We start from the raw sequence: 24,864 nt of genomic DNA, 5'->3' as shown, positions 1-24,864 counted from the left end.
AATAAATTTGTTTCTGATAAAATAAATATATATGACAAAATTGTAATAAAATATCAACAATTTGCTTTAGGAGGAGAATTACATAACGTGCGTATTGGATGATGAGGCGACGCTTCCGACACCGGAGCCCGCAGCAGCGACGACGCCGGAGGAAAGTCCTGCAGAGATCCAAATGAACGGCAAGACGGAGATACGGAAGAGTCCACAACCACCGCCACCGCCGCCACCACCTCCGCTAGTGCCGGCGATTGCTAATAAGGTGAAGCAAGAACGCGAGGACACGCCACCGCCGGAAGAGAGTTTGGATCCCAGCAAAAGCGGTCCTCGCTACTGTCGCTCCTGCGACATCAGCTTCAACTATCTGAGCACTTTTATCGCTCACAAGAAGTTTTACTGCTCGAGTCACGCCGGCGAGGCGAGTAATAATAATAATAATAATAACAATAATAATAATGCCAGCGGTCATCCGACACCTCCGCCAACTGGCAGGACCGAAGCATCGGTGTTGTAAGATTTTGTAATCGCGAGTAGATCACTTTTTTACCGTTCGTTTTTCTTCCGAGAAAAAGATGCTTTAAATTATTTGCTATGGGAAATTGATTCATTCGAGAAGTACAAATATTTCTTTTCTCGAAGGAATCAATTTTGTCAGTTAAATAATTAAGTGCATTACATTTTTAAAAACTAATGAATTGAACTAATTTATTCAATTTCCCGAAAATATTTATTGTCTCGTTATTAGTGACATTAAGTTTAAGGGAGTTTATTTCAGTGTAAACGTCACATTTTTGGGAAAATTTTGAGGAAGAGAAATGAAGTGCGAAAGATGCGATAACTGACTAAACACGGGGGCTGTTAATTGTTGCCAGTTTATACATAACTATTGGACTTCTTAATTGACTGCTACGTTGTGTGATTTTTGTTGATCCAGGGAATCGTTTGTACTTATTATAAGTCGCAGATATCTACATGTACATACATATATATACACACGCACACATACATATTTATATGTATACGTGTGCATGAGGGTGAGCTCGCAAGAATAGGGGATGTGTAAACAGAGCCGTAATTAGATAATTATATATAAATTAATATATAATCTACAAATATGTATACGCGGTAACGAAATAAATCTTAATAATGCAATTGTATAAAAGAAGCTTTAATTTTTTCTTCTCGTATAAGAAGCTAATATTTGTTTATTCACTTTCTAATTCCAAAATATGAAATAATATATTAACATATATATATTATTCTTCATTCTTCTTTCTCATTCATGTTTTTTATTTATTTCTCATTTATTCTTCATTCGAGAATTAATTTAAGAAGTTTAATAAATTATATTGTACAAATAAATAGAGAAAAGAGGAGAGAGCGAGAGAGAAAAAAACCTATATAAATACAATTTGAATGATATTTAAAGATAAAAAATATATCATGTTAATGATACGTATACGGCTCTGTTTGCAAACGATCGTCTCAGCAATTGTCATATCGATTCAATGTCCCGAAGGAAAAAATGAAAGATACCGAAAAGAATCGACGAGACGTCGAATCGTTCTGTATATATATATAAAGAAAATGACGAGTAGAAAGAAACGCGACCGATCGGTCCGGGCGAAGGTGTGCAATCTCATGACTCTCAAATAATCTCGTAGCATTAATAATCGACATTATATCTTAAGGACGAATACGATGAGTGTAAAATGTTGTACAGTAGGCAAGTAGAATATTATGGAATTATAGTAAGCGAATCTGATACGAATGATACCAATCTCAGCTTGTGAATCTGCTAAGTTACATTGCGCAATCATCGACGCACATTTTATATATATGTATAATATATAAATTTATATATATAAAATGTTGCGTCCGCGTTTATGAATAATAATGCACGAATGCGTCGATAAACATCTATCACGTGAGAGAATTTAAAATGCATTTAGCATTGTTGAGTCCATAATAAGAATCTACTCTTGACGAGTTTAGAATTTCCTCGATGAAAATTTACTTAATAATTTTTTATTTATTCATTATGATTTTTGAAAGTTTAAAAAAATTTATCAAATATTTTGAGTACAAAAAATGAGTTTAACAGATAAAATGACACGAGACAAGTATGATATACTGTTAATTGGGTATATACATACATTGTATTTTTAATAGTTGCGAGTAAATAATCTCGTCGATTAATTTTAAAGAAATATTTAGAAAAATCTTATCGACAGGCCTTGTGTATATGTGTATATATATACACACACACACACACATATATATATATATGCATTACATGCATGCAAATAGAAAAGATAACGATCTCAAAACAACGTTTTCTCAAACGTTAATCATTTCAATTTCTATCGACGCACTCGGACCCGATCAAAAGCATCGTAACGTGTTCGCAAAGTATCCCTCGTTGCAGGGCGCATGAATGTAAAAATAAATTAGAATTAAGGCCAGTGTTACGTGTATACGCAATGTACTACTCATATCATATGACGAACTCGTTAATAATCAAAAGACGTCGATCTGTCTTTTAGCAGCGAATTTCATGGCGAGAGATCCAAATATTGTGACGAATGTTTTGCAAAGATGAGTAATCTCATCACATTGTCCGAAGAAATCTTGCAAATGCTCTTTCTTCCACATCCCAGAATTATTAGACGACAAATAATTTTTCTCTTTGAGCCGTGAAATGTCTTGTCGAATGTTACGTTGTTAATTGTCTGGGTCTTTGTACTGCGAATTGATTTCGCAGATGATATGCGAAGTCACGCATGTATACGGAAAAATTTATAAATCCCCATCTGGTACTTCCAATAACTTGTTATAATATGCTATAAATCTGGTGTATATCACATTACATGCCATATCCACGATGACAAAACAGCTCTTTCTTCAACAATATATACATATCCTCTCAACATCCTCTTGGATATTGATCACCTAATTCTTCTCTTCCTCGAACAAATGCAAATATTTTAATAATCTGTGTTCTTGCAACTTTTTTAAACTTCAACAAATATCTCTGGTAATCTTTAAAAATTATTTCAGAATTGCAAAACGATGAGATTTAATAGGATTAAGCTCATTTACGATTTGAAGAAAAAGAAATATATGCTTCCATAATTTTGCGTGACCAATTTCTTCTTTTCTACTTAGGCTTACAATTAGTTCCCTTTTACTTTCGTTTTTACTTTGATATACAAATTTTACGCGCGAGAATATACATCTATATCAATAGAAGAAAGTCTGTAATACATAATTATATATAACGTATAAATAAATTTACGCCATTTACAACTCACACTTTTTTTTTGTTAGAAAAAAGTGAAAATTGAGATCAAAATATATGGACAGGAATGTTTACTGAAATTTAGTGTTCGTAAAATTTAAAATAAAATTATACATTTGCAAAGATATATTTTTTAAAAGTATTTCGTTTCTTAATTATACATGTAAAATTTTTAACTAATAATTTATTAAGTCTTAAACAATTTACAAATCTTCATATTTTTATAATGAACAAGATAATAATGAATGTATTAAATCTTGTGATATATTTTATCTATAAATTATCTTGTAAGATAACTTAATTGATAACTGAAAGAACTGAAATATTCATAAATTATTTTAAAACTAATGATTCAAAGCGAATAAGAAATTATATAACATGTATATATACGCTCTTTGAAACTAAAGTTAATATTTTTACAATATTCCCATCGATTCATCACTCGAATAATTTGACGATCTTCCTTCGTCGTCTGATGAACTGCTGGAATTATCATTAAAATTAGCCAGCTGTATCATTTTTCTATATTCAGCGTAACTGCGCCCATATATCTGTTTATCTTCTTCTTCTCTAGGATCATTGTGGAAGTGATCATCATTGGAATAATCGGAATTATAATCTTCATCTTCATCTCTGGAACGATCTGGATCACTATCAGGATAATCATTTCTCCAATTGGATTCTGCATTTGAGTCCTCCGAAGAGTCTTCGCTTTTGTCATCATCAGAAACTAAACATGGGTATACTGGTTCCTGTACCATTATTTCATTGTTCTCAAACCATACATTATCCTCGGTTTGTCCACAATATAAATCAAACACAAAATCTTCAATATCCTATAAATGTTATACAGTATATCCATTTTGTTCGGTTGTCTTAAGTACATATATGCATATCTTATTTTATTCAAACATTTGTTGTATTTTTAGAAATTAATTCTATATATCTATACATAACACTTTTTTTATGATTGATTAAAAAATTATATATATATTTTTTTAATATAAGTATGCTTTCTAAGCTGGGCAATAGAGCCAAGGAAACGAAACGAAAAATTAATTAAACGGAACTGTATCTCAATTTGATCTCAAATTGAGATACAGTTCCGTTTAATTAATTTTTCGTTTCGTTTCCTTGGCTCTATTGCCCAGCTTAGAAGACAGCATACTTATATTATTTATATTGAGAGCCAATAAAAATATTGATTTCTGAATATATTTTTTTAGTTTATCTACTTCTCATCATATATCGAGCTAATTGTTTCATTTGCAATACAATTGTATTTACAATATAAGATAAATATTTTCAATCCTTATTAAGAAAATATATACATTGCAGATATTATCAATATAAGTATTTTTGCAAAAATCTACATGTAACTTACCTCAGATTTTTTTGCATTTTCCTTTGCTGTACCAGAAACGCTCCAGGAATCCTCCACATCTATGAGTGTCATCCATTTTTCCTCGGATTTTTCTTCATTTAATGTATCCTGTGAACGCTGGCAATTAACAACTTTGTACCTTTCTATGACAGAATCCCCTCCTATCCATTTCTTGTTTGAAATATTTGCAGGATAACTGCTGTCACATGTCCGCTTGACACCAACTTCTGTGGCTATCTTGGGCATAACTTTAGCGACATGCTGCGTAACATCCTCAGTCTGAAATCGGACATTCCATAAAATATTGCATAATTTATTTTAATGAATCAATAACAATAATGTTTAAAAACATTAACACTCAGTAAAACTAAGCAGTCTATTTTGTTAATTGTTTATCACACAATTATTTATTATATACTTTTTATTCTAAAATTTAAATAAATGCAATAAAAATTCTGAAACGTTTTCCACCCTTGCAATTGATGAATCTGAACAAAACTTGATGGACCTACAAGAGACGATTGTGCAGAGTAATTAATCACATTAAAGGTAGATTACTCACCGGATCTGTGAGGGTCCCGGCAAATTGGACGACCGTTTGGACGGCGGGCAAGCTTTCATCGAGGAGAGGCGATCCGGTTCTCGCTCGTTTGCACGCGATCACCAACCAATCGAGTGGGGTGTCGGTGTTTTTACGTTTTACGCGCAAAACTGCAGTCATTTTCGGTGCGCGAATTATCTCCTTCTTTTCCTCGACAGATTTCGACTTCTACTAACGGAGACAAGGTGCCAAACTATTCACAAATTACCTTAAAAAGTTGTATAATACAAACTCGTTCCTTTCCTCTTTATCGGAGTATCACTCTATTTGAGCATAAAGTATGTAAACGCGATAGAGTTGTAACTGGAGTTCCCAAATGCGAATTATTGAATGGTGATTTTTGATTGGTTTCAGCCGTCTAGTTACATTGGATCGACCAATCAGAAGATAGAAATGCTTGCTCTATTTTATCCTACGTATAGCATTTTTGAACACAGTCTCTTATGTTTCCACGTGCTCATATCGATGCGGATAATTTATTTGATAGATATATATGTAAGTTCTTTTTATTTATTAAACTTTTGTGCTAATCTCTTACGAATTAATTATAATAGAAAAAGAATTTGTATAAGCAATTAAATTTATGCTAAGAAATCGTCAAATTACATGTTATTGTGAGGTTATTCATTCTTTTTCCTGTTTATTTAGATTGACAATGGCTACATCATTAGCGGCGCAACTTAAAAAATTAAAAACTCCACAGACGAATTTATTGCTACAGGATAAGAAACGTCCCAGTTTGCTATTTGATCCAAAAGAAGCAGCAAATTTAGATAGAGACACTGTATTGAGTATAGGTTAGTATAGCTCACTGCTATATTTATAAAAATAAAATTTTCTGTATTTTTTTTAAATATTTGCAATAATACATTTATAATTATTAATATACATTTTTTGTTTGTCAATTTATTTTGTATCGGATTCTGTTTTATATTGATTTAATTTTCTTAAGAGTTTGAAAGCAATATAAAAGTTTAAGGGATTTGAATCTCTATACAATGTTTATTTGATTTTTATGTTATATTTACAATACTTTCACAAAACTTTATGCAAAGAAGGATATTCATGCTTGTAAATTGCAACAAAAAAAATGCAAATCTAAAGAAACATTTTTTATTTTTTTTTATAATTATATGTTTCTATCTGTTTAGGTCAGAGTGGTCTGTAAGAATTAGTGAAACTCTCTTTATTCTTTGAAGACTTTAAAACAACATTATTTGCTCAGAGCTCTGTAAGTTTTGAACGCGCTGTTCAAGATGCTATTGTGAACAAAAAACTAGATGCAGAGGTCACAAAGTTTCTATTATTACTTTGCCCTTATTTTTTATTGTACTCATCACGTAAAGCTCTGGAATGGTTGATATACAGATATCATATTCATCAATATAACCGGGATCAATTTATACTTATGATTTTACCATATCATGAAACTCGTATGTTTGTTAGGTACGTATTATTGAATAAAATATTGGAATAAAATCTCAGTTTGAAAACAATTGTACATTTTTGCTATTTTTTTTAAATTGTTAATTTTATAATCAATATCATGCTATAATAATACAGTATATAATGTATTCTTTATATTTTTGTTATTTTTAATATAAAACAGTTAAGTTAAAATTTGCTAATTTTTCTCTTTCAAGAGCTTTGCAGTTGGTGGATTTATCAGATGAAAGCAACAAATGGCACTGGCTGGCGCCTTTACAGAAACGTGGTGTATCATTACCTTCTGGAACTCTTATTAATCGTTTAAGCACAGACAATGGATTTCTGAAAATGTTATGCAGTCATGTGATATCTGCTGCAGAGGCCTATTCCGAGCAGGCGTTTTGTTTGACCACCTTATATGCCTTTTACACCACTGTAATATTGGGAATGATTGAACAAGTATCTGTTACAGAGGTTCAGCTGAATCACCTGCTGCCGACTGTACTTTATAGTTTGAAAAGTTTTGTTCCCGATCTTGCTTCCAGCAGCTACATGATTATTGCAAAACTGATGATAAAGGTAATTCAATTCCTTTTAGGTATGCTTGTTTCATCTTTATCTGTTTTAATCTATATATATTTTTACTTTAAAAACTTGCTTGATTAATATTAATTTTATGATATAATATAAAAATATACAAGTTTAGATTATTTATTATGTACTATATTATAAATAATAATAATAATAAGATTTTGTAAAGAGAAAAATAATATTTAAAATTATATTTATTTTTTAAAAAATATCAATATTAAAATTAAAATATAAATTTTGTATAATTTATAGGTGAAATTTAACACCGATACCACAGAAAAGTTGATGCTGAAAATTTTCAAGAAAACGATCTTAAAAGAGGAGGCCACAATTCTTCTGCTCCATCTGTATCAGTCTCCGGTTAATCGATTAACTGTTGTACCGCAAAGTTTAGTCTTTCAACTATCAGATTTATCTTGGTTTCTGGAGACAGTCATCAAGGTTCATTCGTCCGGCGTTAACGCGTCACGATTCATCGTATGTTTTCTTCAAGCAGCTTGCCAGATCGTAGCCGAGAACTCCGAAGATACCATCAATGTTCAGAGTATGATCAGCGACTTGCTAATGGGCATCACTCTAGATAACGATGCGGTGGATGCAATTTTACCAAGCATACAGACGTATGAATTTCTTACAAATGAGACTTCGAAGTCAGCAAAGGACTTTCTAGCGAGAGTCTATCAAAATTTTGAGCGTAGTTATCCAGAAAGATTCGACAAGTATCTGAAGAAGTTGATGAAGCAGGGCGACAAGGACTCTAAGCAAACATTACACTTTCTTACTTCATGGTCCTTTTGCACCAAGGAGGCGCAGGGTTTTGTTGAGATCCTGAACAAATTAACGCACATCAGTGCCGAGCAACGAGTAGTCGCCCTCGAAATCCTCGCCAAAAATAAGGCGAACGTGCCTGAGAGCTTCCGCGATATGATGACGAACACGCTTCAAGCTAGATTCTATGACAACGACGTGAACGTCATAAAGACCTTACTGTCCTTTACTACGAAAAGATTTACCAGCTTACTACCCACGGATATGCTGGTGGATGAGTTATTGGTCCTCTTATCGACATGCCATACATCATCGAGGAAAATATTAGTTAAACCAGCACTGAAGATACTTTTGGAGCTTTGCGAAGAGAGCGATGACACCAGCATCTTCATTACGGCCTTACCGTATCTATTTCCCACCGCGGACGAGGATGTGGAAATTGCCATGGAGGTTCTTTGCTCGAATTTTGGCAAGAACAACACATACATGCAACATGTAATTGAAGACATTCGCAAATCTGAATTAGTGAATGCCGAGGCGATCTCCTCCACTGCTTTTCACAATATCTTGAATCACAAGTTACTACCACCTACGGAGAACATATTGAATTCCATGCAGCAACAAATCTCGCACGGCGACGCGGCGTCCTTGTTTTTTAACATGATTTTATTAGGATCAGTCTGTAGAGTGCCTGTAGGCTCAATGCCGGCCAAAACTGCGCGCGAGGTCATTGAGATGGCCACGAAGATGATTAAGATGTACTCGCGCGTTAAATTATTACATGATTGTTACAATATTACTGGCAACAACATTCAAATGGCATTGACGCTTACATCCGAGGGTATCTTGCCATTACAGGTGGGTACTTATGTTCTGGAAATGGTTCACAGACGATTAAATATTAAGTCTGAACCGAAACTTGATTTTGATAACAATGCAGAAAGGAGCAATTTGATCTTGCGACTTCTGGAGATGTTCATCGATGGTATGAACAATCGCCATTGGCAAAGACACTATTCTAGATGTCTACAAATCTTCTTCCAACTTCACTTCTCCACAGTGAAGGATCTCATCTGCTTCCTCGCGCAGCTCTATGTGAAACCCATTAAGGTGCAAACTTCCTATCACTGTTTGCAAATCTCTTCGCTGTTATTGGACCAGTGCAAATCTGTTCAATGGGCATTTCAAGATCAGGACTTTGTAATTAATTTGTTGCTCTCGCTTGCAAGACGTAACAACAATTGTAGAACAGTGGCATTAGACATTCTAAAGAAACTGACGCAGACTTTCAGCTTTACCACGGAACCGTTCTTTGTACTGCTTCAGGAACTAGCGGCGAAGAGTACTGAGATTTCTCAAGATCCTGATCAACTTTCGTTGAGTCTCTACGTCCTTCTTTCGCCTGACCCCGATGTGTCTCATCAAGTGAAACAACGTAAAAAGTTGCAGCAGGCTCAAAAACTGCTATTCAATATGGTGACTCAGCAGGATGAAGCATTAAAAATTCCCATGGACCGAAGGTCGCAGTTACTTGACATTCTAGTGCACGTCAACAGTGCTGGAATTCTTCAGCAACTAGCTCCGTTAGGTCTTCAGCTTCTACAGAAGTTAGCGGAAGATCCTAAAAATAAATCAGCTGCTAGCGCTTTGCGAAATATCCTGCAACGTTTCAATGGAACTACGGTCAGCGCTCTAAACGATGAACAAGTGTGGGCATTCTTTGAAGCAAGTATTTTGGAGCACGAACTTCGAGCAGTCACGGAATCCGGGGAACAAACATCGCCAAGCATTGTTTTATTAAAACAGATCGACGAAATATTCTTTGAGAACGCCGGTTTAGTATCTCGTAATCTTCAGGCGAAGATTTTGTCGAAAATGTTGGACGTGGTAACCGATTGCGAGATTAGCAGCGTAATTTCTGCCGTTGGCAGAACGATCCGTCGAATTCGTATCGATGCGACAATCATAACGTCAGAATTACAGACGATGAAACTGAAGAGTCAGAAAGAGTCGACCGACCTGGAAACGACGGCGAGCGCAAAGAAGCGGAAAAAACGACAGAGTCAGATTCAATTGGCGAATCCAGCGATGGTGCACAGTCGGGCGTGGAAGCGTGGTGTAGCACTACTGGAATTTGCACAACGTGCTGATAACATCAAGCGAGAGGAGTTACTCTACGACGTGCTGTTCGATCTGCTAAACACCTGCTTGAGCTTAGAGGAGCAGAGTCCAGTCGAGTACACGAATCAACTGATTCTCTCGACGATTCATCGGCTGATGACGAGAGGACTACCGGTGCGCGACGCCGATCAACAAATCGCACTTATCACCAAGTGCATCAGAACATCGCGCAACCCACAAACGCATCATCACGCGTTATTCGTGTTGATAGAATTGCTGAAGAACGTGGATGTACGTCGCGCTCTTCTTAACATCATGCCAATCTTTACGTTCATGGGCAGTACGGTGCTTCGTCAGGATGATGCCTACTCCATTCAGATAATTTCCAAAACTCTGGAGACGGTGGTACCGATTGTGAATGCTGCTAACAATGAGATACACGCCTGCGAATTGTTAAGAACCTTCATTGTTGCGCTGCCTCACATTCCCGAGCATAGACGGACGCCAGTCTTCGTCAAACTACTGCAGCTTCTCGAGAATCATTTACACTTGTACTATCTGCTTAGTTTCGAAAATTATGTGATGAAGATTGCGAATCAGAGGACTGAACAGTCCGCGCAGCAGTTAGATTTTGCTCTTCAGATATCCCAAGAGTTTTCACCGCAGCAGTTGCTTCAGGTTGGTCATGATTTTATTGAACAAAATTTTGATGAAATTTTAATAACTAGAATAAACATCTTTAAAAGAAATAATATATAAAAAAGTATTATATTGAAAATAAAACAAATATATTTTCCAGATTTGCGTGAAAGTGGCCGAGTTTATCAAGGTTCTGCCGATTGACATCGAGGATGAACAAGGAAGAAAGGCAGCGATGAAATTCCCATATAAACATATTTATGATGTAACCAAGTCGATGCCGAAAAGTCTTCGACATTACAAGATAACAGCCGTGCAATTTCTCAGCAACCTTCTATCATCTCAGAATTTCATCAATCGCGTGGCTGTGTTGAGTGAAGACGAGGCAAACGAGATTAACGAATATTACGATCGTCTGGCGATCGAGCTAATCTTGTTGATTCAAACTGTTTCAAAGATCGCCGATCAGAATCAGAATAAACCGAGCGCTAAATACTGGAAAGTGTTGCTACATCATTTATACGATGTGCTCGATCTAGTGAATAACTTGCTGACGAATACCTTGTTTTTGAAGAGTATCAACAACTTGTTGAAACACGAGTTGTTGTCTGTTAATAAGAAGGCACTAGAGCTGCTGAACGCGAGATTGCTTCAAAAGAAGTTTAACGATGAAGATCACGCTGACCTTCTGAGCTTAATCAAATCTTTAATAAACTTCCTGGATACTGAAATGAAGATTGAGAGCCAAGAACAGGAGATTGTTCAACAGACGGCATTGATTTCCTTGAAGTTACTAGCGAAGCTGCTGGCTGTTGATCATCCAGCCATTTTTAAACCGGTACAATTTTATTTTAACGTTACATGTGTTAAATCGATTATATTTAACAATATAATTTAACGTATTAATAATTATTCACAGATCCTGGACATGACTACGGAATTGCTGCGATCAAAAGACGGTCCAGTGTTAGCCAGTGCGGCTTTGTGCGTGGCAGAATTATGCAGCTCCATGAGAACGCACGCTCTATATTCGCTAAATAAATTTGTTCCAGCGATTTTGAAGTTATTGGAAACTCATTGCCATCAGAACGTGCCGGACGTGATGGTCATCAGCATCGTAAGTGCCTTGCAGAAAATAGTGGAGTCGCTAGGAAATTTTCTGTCGCTCTATTTGGACCAACTCTTGTCTGAATTGACCAGGCTGAGTTCTTTGTACACCGACACGGAACATCCTAAGGTATTTATGCTTTTATTTCAACCAAGAATTTTTAAACTTATAGAATCTCAATATTAGTCTTATCTCTCATGTAACAAAATAATCTTAAATATTTTCAAATTTTTATTAAAATATTGACATTTGCTATATCATTAGTTAATTATAATAAATTTTGGATCTCTGATATTTTTGATTATTTTATCAAATTCTAATCGAATTCTTTTGGGATGTATCGTTTCATTTAATTTGTATCTGCAGATCGATATTATAGTTTCACGGCTGAAAATGACGACACAAAAGTTATCCAATTGCATACCTCTGCGAGTTTTACTTCCGGCTGTCAATAGGACTTACCAGACCCTGTTGACTAGAAAATCTTATCAGTGTATACCATCGTTGATGAACGTACTGGCTGAGTCCTTTGAAAGCGTACAACCGGCGGATTTGAAAATAGAAGTTGACAATCTCGCCAACTTTTTCCTCGAAGTTCTTCAATTCCGGGAACATATCGAAAGCACCGATGACAGTATGAAGATGGACGAAGACATCAAAGTTTCCTCAAAAGATATTGTTGCAGTGGAAGAAAGCACCAGTAAAACAGTGGTTGCGTTGGTTTTGAAGTTGAGCGAAGCAACTTTCAAGCCGTTGTACAATAGATTCTATGGATGGACAACGAATAATACGCAACACAAGCAGCGAAATATAACTTTCTACAGGTATTAAAAATCAATTTCAGGCTAACATATATCATTGCTTTAATACGATATGATAATACGACTTTTAATTTCTCAGACTATCGGCGAATATAGCGGAATGCTTGAAATCTTTGTTCGTCCTCTTCGCCGGACTCTTCCTGAAGCACGCAGCATCCTTATTGAGCAGCAACAATATGTTCGTCACGGACAATCCACAGGAATTAACACTTCCCGACGAGTCGAGGAGAATCGAGTTGGTGGAGGCGATTTTGCTGACGCTTCATCGAGTCTTTGATTACGACGCGCATAATTTTGTCAGTCAGGATCGATTCGAGATTCTCATGCAGCCGTTAGTGGACCAAATGGAGAATACGATGGGCACAAGGGAAGAATACGAGAGTCGAGCCAATCGGCTCATCGTACCATGCATAGCCTCCTTCGCCAGTGCCATTCCTGATGATTCGTTGCACAAGCAACTGATTTATCAAACATTACTAAAGACCAGACATACAAAACCTTATGTTAGAAGCACTGCGTTAAATGCATTGGTAAGACCAAACATAGTAATTCTTTATTGTAATTTTTATTTCGATATTAAACAATTGTTAGTATGTTATTATAAGTAAATTGGATTAGTGAAGAATTAATTATATACAAATGTTAGAAAAATCTTTACTTTGATAGTATATAATTATTAAATCGTGATTATAGGTGGAAATTGCAAGAAAACTTGGGGAAGATTTTATGCCACTATTGCCAGAATCTGTGCCGTTCTTAGCAGAATTGTTGGAAGACGAAGATGAAGTTACAGAAAAGTGTGCGCAAAATGCTGTTCGCACTTTGGAAGATATTTTAGGCGAACCTTTACAGAAATATTTTTAAATTTAATATTTGTGTTTAAATACGAAGGAAAATGTGTGTAAATATATAGTTAGTAAATATTTAGTAACAAAAATTATTCTTGTAAATTTTTAAAGTTTTTTTAAAGAAATCAATTTTATAATTATTTTACTTTATTGTTTGTGTATAAAGTAAATGATTAAAAAATAACAAAAATGAGAGAGGAAAAAGTAAAAGTTAGCAAATCTAAATGAGTGACTACTTGATAAATAAAAAAGTTTTCTTCTAGTTTTTTAAAAATTAATAAATGAGGAATTTTTAATTATTAAGTATCAGTTATAAAATCAACTAATTAAAAATTAAGAATAAAAATAACAATTATAAATACACACTATTACTAAGAAAACATTGATTTATTTTTATTTTTATCCACAATCTGGACGAAATATAGAATATATTATTTCCTTACATTATAATACAGTATAACGTAAATGTATATGTAAGGTCATGGCGTAATAGGCTCGTAAGTTACACAGTATCGAACCAATATAGTCCGTTTATATTTAAAACGGCACTTGGAAACACTGGGTCTTATTTTAGGTTTAAAAGTGGCTGCTTACATTTCTGAATATTTCTTTAAATGAAATCTTTAAAAAATATGTTTAAAGATACATTTGTGCTGTAAACATAGGATGACAATTGTATGTAGAGAAATGTAGACATTTCGAAGCAGTTAATTTTTACTTCATATATTTCTTCATACAATTTAGTATTAAATACAGTGTTGTTTAATTTTGAATTTTTTCAGAATTAATGTCAATATATTATAAGAGAAAATTTCAGAATTGAAACAGTCACTTTTTGCACTAAATGCATGGCAAAAACATTGTCCTTGAAAAGACATTTTCTTTTCTCTCCGCTTTTTCGAGCGTGATTTTAATTAATCGAGCGGATTCATCGCGATAACTTTGAAGTTCTTCAGGGATTGACCCCGTGACAGACTTATTCACGATAACTTCCTTGTGGACATCGATGATTTTTCGTTGGTATCGATGGCCATGTGTGTGATCAGTCAAAGTTTCTGAAATCACACTTGGGGTACATCTGTTGGACCCTGAAGGGCCATTTCTTCACTTTGTGTCGTAGCTGGAAGTCTTCTGAAATTAGAAAAATGAGATTTAATTAGCATTTTTCTCATTGTATCTTGTTATTAATTAATTTGATTTCTTAATAGTTTTGTATATTTTCTTTTTTAATTATTTATTTTAATTTTTTTCATTTTTTATTTATATATGTATTTTAAGTTTCAAATTTTTTCAAATATAAAAATGTTTATTCTAAAGATATATTAGTATACATATGTTATTTAATGTAGGCAGCATTTTTGTTATTAATTATTTTAGAAGTGTTGTTTATACAATTTAATATTGTAATTTTAGTTTAATATCTTAGACTGTTTCTTATTTTTATTTTCTAAAGTTTTCTATTATCATACTTTAGCTTTTAATTAATTGTATCAATTATTTGTATTAATTGAATTACTATTTAATAATTATGAGCATCGCTGTATTCATTACTCCTTGAATATTTAAATATTAATTAATTTTTATAGCATATAGATAATGTATAAAAATTTATGTTATCTAAATTATTTAACATTTGAATAATATATACATTATTTTAACATAAATGTACAATATGCAGCGAAGTAAAAATTTAAACTATCATACATTTCCCGCCTTTTTTCATCTAAAGCGAACTATTTTTTTACGCTCGTCATTCATTAGCTCCCTAGCAGCGACGAGGAAAACAACGAGACCGAGTGATCATCCCCGCATAATTAATGAGCATATCAAAGGTATATTAATTGGTAATATTCGAAATATCTAAATATGCATCGTCGTATTGATTATATATTTATTTTGGTATTAATATACATGAACGAATCAAAACAATCGAGAATGAAAATCATAATTTATCGTCTCATTGTATCTCATTTATTAATTATTACGTTCTTGATAGAGAAAAAGATAACACGTACTTGAAAATTATACATGTATGTTGCATATATATGTTATCTGAAATTCCATGTTAATTTATAGGTATACTATATTATTTGCTTGCCATTTTCACAAAGAAAGCGCGGAGTAATACATATATAAATATACATATTATTTATTAATAATATATATAATAATACATATATATATATATATATTTCATTAAATTTATGTATATCAATACGTTGTGCGTGCAATTTCGAATAAGAAAAATAAATAAATATTCTTGATTTATTTATCATTATTAATCAATTTCGTTAACCGCGTCGCGCGGCGTGAAGTTGTCGGCGCATACGACAGACTTAATTCACTCGTCATTTAGGGGCGGAAAGTAACAGACGTGTCGGGAGGCCGCGGTACATCGAGCTGGTATGTACGTCGATTATTAGCAATAATAATGCTGAATTTGTACGAAATGCGTTGCGCGTGCGATGCCGAATACGGAGTATATATATATTCTTGATCGATTCATTATCATTAATCGCAGACAGGAATCCGACTTTGAAGTCGTAGGTCGCAATCGGTCATCCGAGAATGGCAATCATTTATATTTCTAGTTTCTTTCAGCATTTTTTACTGCGGATATCATTAATTCATTATGTAATTCGAACGTACTTATTTGTTTGGATACTTATTCTGTACATTATTTATTCATGGAGTGTAATAAATGAAGTAGTAATCATTCTAAAAAATCGCGAGCACATAGTATATCAAAATGCAAAAACCGAAGAAGCAACAGGGAGTGCTAGAGGGGAGGGTGAAGGGGAGGGGAGAAAGTGGCGGGACTCCGTGGGCGCGATTTTTGAATTTTCTTTCTTTGTCTCTTTTGTGATTTGTACATTCACAGGCGCGGCGCAAGTGTCGCATGATAAACTTTGTACACTTTACGATATATGTATACACTAATAAAGATATCGCGTCGTGATTGTCGTGAGTGTCATTTAATTGTCGTAGTCGAGTATTAATTAATACGCAAGTAATCCTAATTAATTATGTCGTCCGCCAGTGATTGCGTGCACAATTCTGTCATAAAGGAGCAACTTAACCTAACGGAGGCGTCAGGGAGGTGGAAGAGGAGGATTCCGGAGTCAGTATCGGTGAGTGTTATAATTAATTAATTTATTATTGAGATTAACTGCTCGTTTTGCAACATTGTATTATATTTCTATTGTGTAATAATGCATTATATAATATATTTCGAACATCGAAAGTAAAAAGTAGTTGATTAATTATCAAATATTTTTAATATTATTTATGACATAAAATTCGTAAAATTTTTATACAAGCAAATTCTAGAAATATCTAATTATTTAATTCTATTATAATAGAAAGGTGGAGCAAAAGAACGAGGAAGATGATGCGATGATTCCGGGGATGAATCGGCAATGGTGAGGATTATAATTTATTATTTAATTTATCATTGAGATTAACTGCTCGTTCTGCGACATTGTATTATATTCATATTTCGAAAGTTGAATTAGAAATTTGTAAAAAGTATAGTTCATTAATTATCAAATATTTTTAATAGTTATGACATAAAATTTGTAAAATTTTTGTAGAAGCAATTATCTAGAAATATTTAATTATTTAATTCTATTGTAATGTAGAAAGGAGGAGAACGAGGAAGAGGATGATGATGATGATGCCGAGGATGCCGGAATCGCTAACGGTGAGCATTATAATTTACTTTATTTACCATTAAAATTAACTGTTTGTTTTGCAACATTGTATCCTATTCATATTGTATAATAATATGTTATATTTCGAAAGTTGAATTAGAAATTTATAAAAAATATTTGATTAATCATCAAATATTTTTAATAGTTATGACATAAATTCATAAAATTTTTATAGAAGCATTATCTAGAAATGTCTAATTATTTAATTTTATGGTAATAGGAAGGAGAAGCAGGAGGAGAACGAGGAAGAGGATGATGTTGAAGCCGAGGATGCCAAAGTCGGCAATGGTGAGCATTATAATTTATTTAATTTACCATTGAAATTAACTGTTCGTTTGTTTCTGCGATATTGTATCATATTTATATTGTATAATATATAATTATAATATATTTTGAAAGTCGAATTAGAAATTTGTAAAGAAGAGAGTTGATTAATTATTAAATATTTTTTATATAGTTATGACATAAAATTCGTAAAATTTTTATACGAGTAATATCTATAGAAATATCTAATCTTCTAATTTTATTTTAAGAACAATAATAATATATAGAAATATGTCAATTATATTATGTTTCAATTAAAGTTTTAATAAAATTAACGTCTTTTAATTATATTTTTATTTATTATTGCTATTGATTTTTTGTTTTTTCTATAAAAGAATCAAGTCTAGTCTCAACAATTGTACATTTATATTACCGGTTGCTCTATTTTCATCTATATTTAGTATAATCTATATTTAGCAAATATTTCAATGAAATATGAGTTCACTTACCTCTTTCTATATTGGAAGATGATATAAACAATGATCGCATTGCCGACAAACAGCAAAGCAATTAGGACCGTTGGCAGCACAACGTCTGTAACAATACAGATTGGATTAATATCGATTGAATAACATGCTATCATCGTGTTGATTCAATTTTGTTGTATACTTTGATTGTGCATATTCAAACCTCTCACATTATAAGAGAATTGCTATCAGTATTCATAAATATTAATAAAATCATTGATCGTTTGTTATTTATATTTAATGTATGGATTAATAATGAAATATAGAAAGCAATAAAACAATAAAATATAGAAAATTAATATTCATGATTCATACTCCAATAATACTGCGGTATCTTGTTAATCTGTTTTCGTGCACGCGAAAGCGATCTGTGGATATATCTCTCGTTAATTCTAACTTACATATTTATATTGTATATGTTATAATCGAAATAATAATATTGTAATATATGTATATATTTTATTTGTTACAGGTAGCATTGCGATATGCAGTGTGATTCACACGTCGTGTCGGGAGTGCCGTGTAAAGTGTCGGGCGATCGTAATTCGTGTTTTCGCGAGTGTCGCGAGTGCTACGAAGGTCCAAAAAGGAGAAAGCCCGGGGTGGCATTGGGCGACAGCGGGGCAACTGTAAGGTATGCAAAATTTTATAACAGTTCTTTTAAGAAACACATAATTTTTTATATTTATTTAAGTTATCTTTCTATATATGTATATTTTATTTATTACAGGTAAACATTACTGATAAGCTGTGCGCGAGTTTGACTGCGAAATTCTCGAACGAACATTGCATCGCGCGATTATAGTTTTTGCATCGTTTTTTTCTCATCGTGCAATGTACGTGAATCATGCGTCGCGTCGGGAGTGTCGTGTAAAGTTTTGCGCGTTGGGAGTGCCGTGTAAAGTAGTCGGGCGACCGTAATTATTCGTGTTTTCGCGAGTGTTGTGAGTGCTACGAAGAACCACGAGAGGAGGAGGAGGCCTGGGGGCATCGGGCAACAGCGGGGCAACTGTAAGGTATGCAAACTAAAAACATTTTTTTCTAAACTGCATTGTTTGAGATATTCGATATTCGATCGTTTCCAAATTTTCAAAACATCCTGTATATATGTATTATATATATATATATATTTATAATTTAAATATTTTGTTTTCAGATCAACATGCAGTGTACAACTCCGCTATTGCACGCATCGGTGAGTGAGAAATTGTTTATTTGATAACATTTCTATAACAATAATAGGGATGTATGAAGCGTCTTATTTCATGGAAACTCATAAATAATTAAGAATTTAATTTCAATAATTCTAGAATTTTTTATAGTTTAATTTTAAGCAAATAATTCTGACGATTAAACAAAAAATAAGGACAAATAAGAACAAATTGGTATGTCAATTTCACACAGTATATATCATTTTATCCTATGATATTTTTCTTATTAATAGATTCTTATTAAAAGATTCTTATTAAAAGATTTATAGCTCTACAAGAGTTCAAAGAAAAGTTCTACCTTTTAAAAATAAGAATATTAATTAAAATTAAATAAACACCAGCAAATCTCTTATTTGATACTGCCTGCAATCAAAGTGCAAAACAATTTTTTATTTTCCAGCATTTTTAATCAGATCCTTTCAATTATTTATGAACTTCCACGAAATGATATGCTAGCTTTACATAGATCATTTTGATAATATGAAATTTATGTATATACATCAGCCACATTTAATGACATGGCGAATGTTTAATCGGAAAAAATCTTATATAACATGATAACTTCTTATTGATATGCTGTTAAAAAATCATCTTGATTTATTCTAATTATAACATTAACAGAAATATCATTTAGTGAGAAAACATTTATATATTTTATCATAATAGTATGATTATTATTTTTATATCCAAATAATATTAAATTAATTAAATTTTAGTTATATTAAAATATTTGATGTTGAAATAAATTAAAATAATTTTAAATTTTAAATTTTACATTTTACAAAGAAATCTGATAGTATAATGGCTACGTAATAATGAGATTTATTTCGATATTTGACAATTTATATATATATATATATATATCAAAAAAATCACTGATAGCAATTCTGTGCGAGAGACATCATATGTCATCACTCGCCGAGCATAAACTGTGGCATACTGAACTTTGGACGCTACGATTATGAATAACTGCGACTAAAGTTTCTTTCAATATATTATATATGAAACCTACTTATTGATTTATAATTCGACACGTTTGTCATCTAGACTGACCAGTGTGTGTCATTTATAAAGTTTCTATAAAGGTTTTTATACTATATTTAACTTAAAAAGCAGCAAGTTAATACAAACAGTATACTTGCACTCACAAAATAAAAAATATATTTTAATGCTATACTGTAAATAATATATTTAATGAAATAAGTAAATAATATATTTAACATATTAAATTTTTTAATCCTCTGTTTGAGATCTGAAATATATTTTGTGGTATGAAAAATATTTTTTATTTTGATATATTTATAAAATATCTCTAATTTCAAAATATTTTTATTAAAGTATATTTCTCCTAATGAAAATTGCACCATGTTTTAAATGGCTTGAATTTTAATCGATTCATATCTCTAAGTCTTTGAACTTTGCTTCGAAGAATTTGTTACAATATTTTAGTAAAATTATTTAAAATGACAAGAGAAGTAAGTACACCTATTTTATGTGATAATAAATTTGTATATCACCAATTCACTAAACATCCACATTGTTTTCATAACACAGATAATACAGATAACACAGATAACAGGTTTGTAATAAATATCAATTGCAATAGTCGATAAAATCGTGTTTGTGATCGTAGAAATTCGTCACGTTTACCATTAAAAAATTTAGTTCACTGACCTACGACGTAGTCCGCTTGCTTCATCATGGCCGATTGCGCCGAATCCATAACGGGGCTGCTGCTACCACTCGCGACTGCGTCCTCGCCACGTCCTATTCTTACCCCCGTCCCGAGGATATTATCCCCAGATAGACTCGACAGGTGATGATGTTCGTTCTCTGTCTTTAGGATCACCGCTGACGTGGCTGTAAACAAAATTAGGTCCCTTTAATTTAGTAATCAATCGGAGTTTTTCATTTAAAAAATGTAATAAAAAAATTAAAATTTTATTGATATAATTTTTTTTAATTACAATATGAAACATATTAGACATTTTATATTACAGTTACAAAAAATTAAAACATGTCCGTATTTTCTACGACATAAATAATTTATATTGTTTCTTTGCGATATATCTCTGAAATTTTATAAATTAAAAATTTAAAGACTTCTTATAAAATAATTTTCATTTTTCTGTTTTACTGGTTTTTTATTTTAATACATATTTGCATATAGAAATAATTAATGTAACGGTCAGTAAATTATACGTTTTCTCGAATAACTCTTTGATATACGAGTATTTAATGATACGATCGGAACGGTCAAAGCTTGAAATTGATAAGTTTGTGGTAATATCGAATACTTGATGTAATCCAGATATTTTCCTCGCAAATATCTGGATACCCGTTTGTTGACGGATAGGTCAACAAACCGCGATGTCGACGGTATCGATATCTCGAAATGATACAAGAATAATCGCTCATGTCGCTATAAAGCCTTCGTGTATCGATTTCGCGATAATCCTCCCTGCGGTCAAGAGGAGGAATTGGTCTGCGTAAGGGTACTTTATTAACGGATCGATAAAATCGCAGTTTCTACGAAGATAGTTGCACATTGTCACTCTTATCATCGTTGAAACATTTTGAGCTTGGATATTCTGTTCTTCATAACAATTGTTACATATTTCTCTTAAAAAATTATTAAATATTTTAATCTTATTTATTCCAATAAGATATATCAATTAAAAAATATAGAGAAAATGATTCTCTCTCTTTAAAGATTGCCTTTTTTCTTGTTATAGATAATTATTTTCCGGTTACATATATATTTAATAAATAGTAATTTCGAAAGATAAAGAAAAACAATTTTAAACATACTTTTAGCTATCTAATATAGACACAGGAATATATTTTTTATTTTTTTGTTTTATCTTTCTAAATTACTATTTTGAAAATATATATGTAACCAGGAAATAACTATCTATAACCACAAAAAAGATAAGTTTTAGAATAATATATATAATATAATATTTCATTTTAACATCAAAATGACTTTTTTGCTATCTGAAATGTATATTATTTATTTTTATTCTATTGCATGATAACTCGGTATAGTGTTATACATATTTTATATATCAATAATATAATTATTATATTTCTGCGAAATATATAATCGATTCTGTATAAGTCGAAAATATTTTATTATTAAAACAACAATAATTTTACTTTTTGTCACATTAAATTTTGTTAGGAAAATTAAACATTTACGTGCGTTCTAAACTTGTTTGTATCCATGAATATATACACATTTTATTTGAAACATGCTTGCTACGAGGTTTAAGCAATTTGCTAAATCTAATTAAATTATTAAACATCAACTTTTTCGCGAATAGTATATTGCAGGATAGAATTGATTTCAAAGGAATTCGCGGATTGGCATGACGATAATTGATACTCGCGAGTTTCATACCGTTATATCTCTTTTCTGATTCCGGAACGCACTGGTTTTTCCGTCGATCTCTCGAGAGAAGTCGAGACCTGTATTCGTAACAACCGGTCATAAAACACATTTATGGCAACACGTTCATCGTTATTCCGGCGAGCTGCGAAATTTCCCCAGCAGAACGCTTTTTCCACTTAGCATGTCACGTTACCATTACCGTGAGACGAACTCGGCAATTTATTCTCGTTCTCCGTTTCTCGCCTAATTGTCTGCAAAATTGCCAGTCTTCTTGCTAATATCAAAAAGAAAAAAATACCACGCGCGTTTCCTCGATGCATACAGCGAAATCGCAAACAAAGGCACGCTCCGATAAGAACAATCATGCGTTACGCATACGCGAGTGATAAGGATATAAAAAGAGCTTCTATTTTTTTGTTATAACTTATAATTTTCATTATTGAAGAAATATTAATTTTTGTAGCAATTTGTACAAATTTAATTAACTAGAATAATATAACATCGATAATTTATTATTATCATGACTTGAATCACGAACTTTATACTATAGTTTTTAATATTTTTTCATGATTTACAACTATAATCTCATTAAAATAATAAATTTTGTGATTGACGAATAATTTAATAAATTTTTTAGCAAATAAATGTGTGAAGAAAAATTTAGCATATTTAATGTTTAATTTTTTATTAGAATTAATTTAATATTTGATTTTGTTTATATTCATTTTTTTCGATTTACATAAGAAATGCAATTAATAGCAGAATCACGAACTTTATATTATAGTTTTTAACATTTTTTGGTGATTTACAACTATGAACTCATTAAAATAATAAATTTTGTGATTGACGAATAACTTAACAAATTTTTTAGCAAATAAATGTGTGAAGAAAAATTTAGCATATTTAATGTTTAATTTTTTATTAAAATTAATTTAATATTTGATTTTGTTATATATTCATTTTTTCGATTTACATAAGAAATGCAATTAACAGTTTTTATTTAACATTTCCTCGTTGCAACATTTTTGAAGCACTGCTCTCCTTTCATCGCAGGATTGACTTTCGTTTTAACTTTTCCAACACAGTTAGTACAAATTGTTAATTGCGGAATTGACGATTTCCACGAATCATGCTAATATTTACTGGGGCGCGATTGAATTTACCAGAGAACGTTCTCGGGAAATCTTGCTCTTGCTTCTACCTTGGAACTAATTTCCACTCAAAGAAGCGACACTTTCTTTGGATACCGTGTTTCTCACGAGTTGCCGCGATAACTATAAATACTGAAAATTTACACAAAGTGTTCCAGAATCTGAATATATATAAAATGTATTCCTGACTGCATCTTCTTTATATAAGTTAACTGATAAGATATATATTTCGATAACAAAAACGACGCCAAATATCATTTATCGTACTTTTCATATATTTCATATTTTAAATACTGGATATTATTATAATTATAATTTTCATTGCAATTCTATGAAAGTAAAATTTCATTGAAATTAATTGAAAAATGATTTTCGCGTCATCTATCTTTTATTTTGAAGTATATTGACGTTTATTCAATAAAATTATATTATTTATTTCTAATCTTATAATTATCTGAATATTATTGCGTTTTGATATTTTTTTCAATTTAATCGAACAATCTGCAAAAGGAAAAATTAATTTGAGGATACTATACATTCGCATACAGAATCACATTTAATTAAACACACACAGTGAATTGCAAAGTATTTATAGTCGATGCACATTGATAAGAAAAGATAATTTCTGAGGAATCGTGCAACATTGATTAATATTAAATCGTTATAAAAATTTTATCGCGTTTTTATACAAAATCTCGAATCTTAAAAGCTAAAATATCTATAGATATCAAGTACTGTCAAATATTGTATTCGATTAATTTGTGCATAATTTTTAAATTCTAAATTAATTCATGTAATAAAAAAATGATGAAAAATTTCGGAAAGTCGTGCTTTTAATGACATTAATAGCGAATTTAGTTGGATGCACTAGTGCGCATTGAGTGCACATAAAGATTACACAATTTTACAATGACATAAGTTTTTAAAAAAGTAAATTAATTAATAGTAAGAGTTATTATTATCATTATTCATATTGAACAACAATAATAATAGCTCT

The 24,864-nt window shown here is 31.9% G+C and overlaps 4 protein-coding genes and 2 long non-coding RNA genes across 7 annotated transcripts in view; 4 read left to right on the top strand and 2 right to left on the bottom strand.

Moving 5' to 3' along the window:
• The window catches only part of ush (Zinc finger protein ush), a 184,135-nt gene extending 181,000 nt beyond the window's left edge, over nucleotides 1-3,135 (top strand). For both annotated transcript variants that reach the window (XM_029308812.2, XM_029308810.2), the window contains exon 9: nucleotides 71-3,135. In XM_029308812.2, the coding sequence (XP_029164645.1) occupies nucleotides 71-511 (441 nt within the window). In that variant the 3' untranslated portion in view covers nucleotides 512-3,135. The remainder of the gene's footprint in view (nucleotides 1-70) is intronic.
• Nucleotides 2,290-5,559, bottom strand: fs(2)ltoPP43 (female sterile (2) ltoPP43). Its single transcript, XM_029308846.2, has 3 exons — nucleotides 5,245-5,559; nucleotides 4,683-4,961; nucleotides 2,290-4,134 (listed from the first exon to the last, which is right to left on the bottom strand). The coding sequence occupies exons 1-3, from the start codon at nucleotides 5,401-5,403 to the stop codon at nucleotides 3,715-3,717; spliced, it is 858 nt and encodes a 285-aa protein (XP_029164679.1). The 5' UTR covers nucleotides 5,404-5,559; the 3' UTR covers nucleotides 2,290-3,714.
• Nucleotides 5,560-5,712: 153 nt separating this feature from the next.
• l(2)k09022 (HEAT repeat containing 1 homolog l(2)k09022) lies at nucleotides 5,713-14,467 on the top strand. The gene is given in 10 exon segments (XM_029308849.2): nucleotides 5,713-5,778; nucleotides 5,932-6,080; nucleotides 6,435-6,729; nucleotides 6,927-7,290; nucleotides 7,555-10,869; nucleotides 10,991-11,668; nucleotides 11,750-12,067; nucleotides 12,305-12,762; nucleotides 12,839-13,289; nucleotides 13,453-14,467. Coding segments are annotated over 9 exon segments (6,192 nt in total). The 5' UTR covers nucleotides 5,713-5,778; nucleotides 5,932-5,938; the 3' UTR covers nucleotides 13,624-14,467.
• Nucleotides 13,976-24,864, bottom strand: part of LOC114935900 (uncharacterized) — a 33,791-nt gene continuing 22,902 nt past the window's right edge. Inside the window, exons 8-10 of the mRNA XM_029308848.2 lie at nucleotides 20,997-21,182; nucleotides 18,094-18,178; nucleotides 13,976-14,738 (exon numbers count right to left, since the gene is read on the bottom strand). Of these exons, the coding sequence (XP_029164681.1) occupies nucleotides 14,669-14,738; nucleotides 18,094-18,178; nucleotides 20,997-21,182 (341 nt within the window). The 3' untranslated portion in view covers nucleotides 13,976-14,668. The remainder of the gene's footprint in view (nucleotides 14,739-18,093; nucleotides 18,179-20,996; nucleotides 21,183-24,864) is intronic.
• Nucleotides 15,825-17,029, top strand: LOC114935903 (uncharacterized). The gene is made up of 3 exons (XR_003820592.2): nucleotides 15,825-16,010; nucleotides 16,648-16,738; nucleotides 16,970-17,029. It is a non-coding gene; the product is annotated as an uncharacterized LOC114935903 (long non-coding RNA).
• The window catches only part of LOC114935901 (uncharacterized), a 66,572-nt gene continuing 60,392 nt past the window's right edge, over nucleotides 18,685-24,864 (top strand). The window contains exons 1-3 of the long non-coding RNA XR_003820591.2: nucleotides 18,685-18,745; nucleotides 18,842-19,127; nucleotides 19,268-19,306. This is a non-coding gene — a long non-coding RNA (uncharacterized LOC114935901). The remainder of the gene's footprint in view (nucleotides 18,746-18,841; nucleotides 19,128-19,267; nucleotides 19,307-24,864) is intronic.

This window comes from Nylanderia fulva, unplaced genomic scaffold (assembly GCF_048542155.1).
Source record: "Nylanderia fulva isolate GAGA-0341 unplaced genomic scaffold, ASM4854215v1 Scaffold15, whole genome shotgun sequence".
Taxonomy (NCBI): domain Eukaryota; kingdom Metazoa; phylum Arthropoda; class Insecta; order Hymenoptera; family Formicidae; genus Nylanderia; species Nylanderia fulva.
This window is presented reverse-complemented; position numbering and strand designations above follow the sequence as displayed.